The sequence below is a fragment of the Mchenga conophoros genome, linkage group LG13, assembly GCF_057382185.1.
Source record: "Mchenga conophoros isolate Kocher_MC1m ecotype Shallow Benthic linkage group LG13, M_conophoros_male_GT1.1, whole genome shotgun sequence".
Lineage (NCBI taxonomy): Eukaryota > Metazoa > Chordata > Actinopteri > Cichliformes > Cichlidae > Mchenga > Mchenga conophoros.
In genome coordinates this window covers 31,043,208-31,048,922 of record NC_140538.1, presented here as the reverse complement: position 1 = coordinate 31,048,922, position 5,715 = coordinate 31,043,208, and the positions used below count along the sequence as shown (strand labels likewise).

General features: G+C 37.1%; 1 protein-coding gene across 1 annotated transcript; it reads left to right on the top strand.

Annotated features, from left to right (window-relative positions):
* The first annotated feature begins 2,514 nt into the window (after positions 1-2,514).
* On the top strand, positions 2,515-5,404 carry LOC146561545 (uncharacterized). Its single transcript, XM_085295854.1, has 9 exons — positions 2,515-2,616; positions 2,698-3,004; positions 3,071-3,162; positions 3,392-3,444; positions 4,128-4,167; positions 4,276-4,343; positions 4,477-4,563; positions 4,644-4,957; positions 5,193-5,404. The coding sequence occupies exons 1-9, from the start codon at positions 2,527-2,529 to the stop codon at positions 5,402-5,404; spliced, it is 1,263 nt and encodes a 420-aa protein (XP_085151980.1). The 5' UTR covers positions 2,515-2,526.
* The last annotated feature ends 311 nt before the right edge of the window (positions 5,405-5,715 follow it).

The following is a 5,715-nucleotide window of genomic DNA, read 5'->3' as shown; positions in this document are numbered from 1 at the left end:
AGCACAGTTTACTTGTGTCAGTTAGGTCAGCTAGTGGGAGGGCAGAGAGGGCAGCCTTTACATCATTTTATTGTAGAGTGACAGGAAGTGCCTATGAGCTTCTAATCAGGCAGAACTATTGACAGAAAATATATCAAAGGAAATACATTGATGAAAATCAAAGAAGAGAAATATTTATGTGATGTTCCATTTTCCTGAGAACTGATTGGCTGTGATGACTCCTTCAAGTACTACATGCTACTTTGTCCTGCTAGTTAAGCCTGCTATCTGTTCTCAGGCCTCCTCCTGTTTCACTGCCATATATCCATCACCAGAGGGATCCACTGACCTGCCTGCTGACATCAGAGCACACCCCTGTGTCATGTGACCTGGCTGGCATTGGAAAGCTGGACTCAGACCTCAGGAAGAAAGATTTTTATCAGTCAGCTGGCAGATGACACAGTGCTCTTCCTTAAAGATGTGAACAAGTGTACCGTGTCCTATGTTTCCGGTATCCCAGTGAAAAGTTGTGTAACATATTTGGGAATCATTATTACCAAGGATATGAATTCTAGGAACGCTCTAAACTTTAACCCTATCATCAATAAAACTCAAAATGTCCTCAACAATTGGTTGCAAGGGGATTTGTCCCTAAAGGGTAGAACACTGCTCACCAAAGCCGAGGGTTTGTCTCGTCTGACCTATGCTGCTCAATCTTTACATGTCAATAACTCTGCATGCAAATCTGTTGATAAAATATTATTTAATTTTCTGTGGAAAAACAAAATTCACTACATTTGCAAATCCGTAGTTATAATGAACAATTATAACAATGGTGGCTTAGATTTTATAGATTTCAGCTCCCTAAATTACACTTTCAAAATAAATTGGATTAAAAACATCTCAAAAACCCTAACTCCATTTGGAACTTCACTTTATTCTTCTCTGCAGCTACAATATTCAGAAAATCCCAATTAATGACCTGCAGGGGGTAACTCATTAAGCTGCAAAGACTCCCTCAGATGGAACCTCATTAATGTATGGGCTCAAATCATTCTCAAATAGTGCCAAATCATACAAAATAAAACACTAAGTTCATGTTCAGTTAATATCAAAAGAGAGAAATAGTGTAAGTTCATAAATTGTTGCAACTTCGTGTCCTCATTTTCAGCTTCATATACTACGGTGGCTGGGAAGTGCAAATCGCAACAAATTACAAAAAACCGCAACAAATAACAAAAACCCACAACAAATTAAAAAAACCCGTAACAAATTACAAAAACCCGCACAACAAATTACTAAACCCGCAACAAATTACAAAAACCCGCAACAAATAAAAAAAACCCCACAACAAATCAAAAATCCCCACAACAAATTACAAAACCCCACAACAAATTACAAAAACCCACAACAAATTACAAAAACCCACAACAAATTACAAAAAACCCGCAACAAATGACAAAAACCCACAACAAATTACAAAAACCCACAACAAATTACAAAAACCCACAACAAATTACAAAAACCCGCAACAAATTTAAAAAACCCGCAACAAATTAAAAAATCCCACAACAAATTACAAAAACCCACAACAAATTAAAAAAAAAACGCAACAAATTTAAAAAACCCACAACAAATTACAAAAACCCACAACAAATTACAAAAAAACCCCGCAACAAATTAAAAAACCCCACAACAAATTACAAAAACCCACAACAAATTTTAAAAAAAAACGCAACAAATTTAAAAAACCCGCAACAAATGACAAAAACCCACAACAAATTACAAAAACCCACAACAAATTACAAAAACCCACAACAAATTTTTTAAAAAAAACCTCAACAAATTACAAAAACCCGCAACAAATTACAAAAAAACCCGCAACAAATTAAAAAACCCCACAACAAATTACAAAAACCCACAACAAATTACAAAAACCCACAACAAATTAAAAAAAAAAAAACCTCAACAAATTACAAAAACCCACAACAAATTAAAAATCCTTGACGGAAAGGGATTGTCTGAAATACCGGAAGTGACACAACGATTAGGCTTACTCCATATTTGTAGCTCAGAAAAGTGATTCAGGATGTAAACAAACGTCGAGAAATGCACTCCTCACAGCGCTTCCTCATTACCCTGACGGTGCTCGCTGCACTACATAGAGAACCGGAAAATGTTTTGCCCGTTTTGTGGCGTTAGCTTCTGCCTCTTCACCCCTTTTTGTGCTTCCTGTGGACGGTCTCTGGAGCTTTTGCGGGACACAGACCAGGCCGAAGGATCAAACTCCCCAGGGACATCAAAACATACAAAAAATTCTGTACAAAGTAATTTTGATATATTACTCACTTTTTTTCCTCTTCAGACAGTCTATACTATTTCAGTTAAATAGCACGTTTATTTACCATTTTGGCTCCGGTTTCTTTTTATGTTTCCTTATACTGTATTCTCGTCTACGTTTAGTAATGGAGAGTGCTTATAACCCCGTTTTGATGTTAAACGTTTTTCATTCAACCAGAACAAACATGTCCGTCATACAAGCAGTTCATGGAGTACAAAAAATCAAAATCCAAAGAGCGTCAAGCCTTCAACTGTGGAGCAAAATTTAAACTCAAGTTACAGAGTAAACCTGTCAAGGTAAGCCATCACAGGTAAATTTATAAACGAGGATTTGGCAATTATTCTTAAAGTGATCTTGCTTTTATTATTTGTTTCTAGATCAATATAGGAATAATGGTGTCACAACAAACGGACTTAAAACCGCTAAGAGGGAAAACACTGCCCTTATTTATTAGCCCCGAAATTACAGCCCCTGACCTCCTGAAGCAGGCTGTAGAAAAAATGATAACATTCAACAAGGACTTGGTGGAAGGACCATATGTCCTTTTGTATCCCGACTGCACAGAGGTGATAAATGTGCCTGGGACAGAAAGGCCACTCCGACTGGCAGACTACAAAGAGGAAATAGGAAAGAACTACAACAGGATTTCTCTTTTCATTTGCCCAGAGAGCCACTTCAAACAAGGTTTGTTAATTTTATATTTTGATGTATTTACATATACAACAACTAATAATGTGTTTATTTTCTCAGCTCTGATTGCAGAGGATGGTACCTCAGACTCAGACCCTGAGATTGTGATTACATCAAGAAGCACAGCTGAGTTCAACCAGGCAGACACATTGGTGTGTACTTTCCCCCCCCTCCACCATGCCAGAGGCCTGTGAGTGGCCCAGGCTGAGTGCTCTATTTTTTTCTCTATAATGATCATAATTCTGTAACATCCATGGGTGGATTATTTTCATTGTGTGATTGTATGTTCTTTAAAAAAATTATTATTATTATTTTGATGAACTATCTAAATGCAATACGAAGTTGTTGAAAGCTTTGAAAAGTGCATATTTTTCATCTTAGGTTTTCAAACCACAAGACCAGAGTACCCCTAATGGTAAACATGCAGAGAAGGAGTAAGTTATTTCAGAGCTTGTTCTGCTATATATTAGAGTTGGGCAATACAATATGTCACAATATTTCTTTGTTTTATTTCAGGGAATATTGATATACATCACAATATAAACAGCTAGATTTGTGCATATTAAATGTGCCGTTGCTCATAAGTAAGATGTGAAATCCTCAGAAGCTTGTTTTGATTTAAATATTTATTTCCTGTCATACGTTCAGACAGACAGATGTATTAACATATTACATTCGTTTCAGATAACTAAAAAAGGGAGTTTTTCCTTCCCACTGTTGCCAAAGTGCTTGCTCATAGGGGGTCATATGATTGTTGGGTTTTTCTCTGTATCTATGAAGCGCCTTGAGGCGACTTTTGTTGTGATTTGGCACTATATAAATAAATAAATAAAATTGAATTGAATTGATTGACTATTCTTATGTCAATGAAAAAAAAGAGGGATTAGAGGAATAAGCAGCATATAAAATGGATGGATAGCTCTATTGCAATAGTCTCATATTTCCATTGAGAAAAAAGTATAGTGCAATACATATTGTTGTTATTTTATTGCCCCGCCCTAATAAAAATATTTATTGGTTTCATAGCATTTTTATAATGTTGGTATCATAAAAAATATTAAACTGTATGAGCTTCTTATCTGGACATTTTAATTCCAATACTCTTATTCTGTTTCAGACATGCTCCAGGACCTTCATCTACCATACAGCCATGTCAGGTATTTGGGCAATTTATGTCAGCATGAGGTTTTTTGCTATTGTTGAAATAATACAATGCTATGTATGTTTATGTACAGTATGCAATCTTTGTTTTTCTTGTTTTTCAGATTGTAATATCTGATACAGAGGATCTTGATCACCAAAACGAAACAAATCCAGTCATGAGTCCCTATAGGTAAATAAAATTGTGTCTTATACGTAATTTTAAACCTGTAACTACAGTACAGGATTGGGTTTGTGAAATGGGTAAAGATAGTTATAGGGTCAACACAAGTTTTTCTAATGTTGGAATTATAATTTCTCAACAGTAAATATGCAGACCTGTGTGCCCCATGCATTGAGGACGAGGATGAAGAGCTGGTTGAAGTTACTTCACTGATGGATTCCAAAACACTGTAAAATATCAAATACTACTTCAAATAACAACACTAAATTGTATAGTCTTGCATTCTGTCTTTCATTTTTGTGATTACAGGGAAGACGTTAACATTACTCTACCTGACATCATTGCAAACTTATCCAGTGCTATTCATCATGGAAGTGTCAGCAGATTCAACATCTCAAGAGCAAATGTCTGGGATGGAGCAGTCAGGGGTTTCAGGCGGTTGTCATACTCTGAAACCAATGACATGTTGGTTAAATTTACTGATGATGCTGGCATTCTAGAAGAAGGACTTGATGCAGGTGGCCCAAAACGAGAGTTTTTGAGTCTGCTAATGAAACACATGAAAGATCTTCCCATTTTTGATGGACCAGAAGGACATCGATTCCTCGTCTACAATGCAAAGGGTATGCAATGATCAGATGTTTGATAAACTTAATTTAAAAACATTTTTGGGACTTGTAAATCAATTTTTTTAAATTATTATCAGAAGCAACTCATAATATTTTTTTGGATTATTTCAACACAGCATTAGTATGTCTATCTGGTCGATTGATCTGACATCGATCGGCTCTGATCGATCGATAGAGAGAGGTGTGTGTGTGTGTGAGAGAGTTTATCATTTACTGTATTCATTCACAGCTGTAAGGGAGAATGACTACTACCTAGCAGGAAAGATGATAGCTGTGTCAGTTGTGCATGGTGGTCCAGGGCCCCATTTCCTGTCAGAAGAGCTGGTACATTATCTTGTAGGCCAGACTTCAGTAAAAGCAACAGTTGCCTCAGTCACAGATGACGACATAGGGAAAGCTTTACAAGAGGTGAGGACAGCGCAGGATTTGAATGCAGGATAGAACTACAGTTTCTTCATCTGTATGAAATTAAAATATTCTTTCTTTGTGTAGGGAAAAAACAGGAATTGTCACGGACCCGGTTCCGGGGACTCGGGGTTCGTGAACAGTGTGAACCATTATTGTTATTGTTATTATTATTGTTATTAGTGTATTGGATGTATGTTTGCTGCACTGTGCTCTTGTGTTCCATGCTGGTGTGGGTGTGTGGGTGTCTGCGGGTGTGACTGAAGAATGAAGGACAGCCACCTGCAGGCCTGATGGGCGTGGCCCTGCCGGCTGCCGGTCATGCCTAGGTTCTCACACACCTGCTT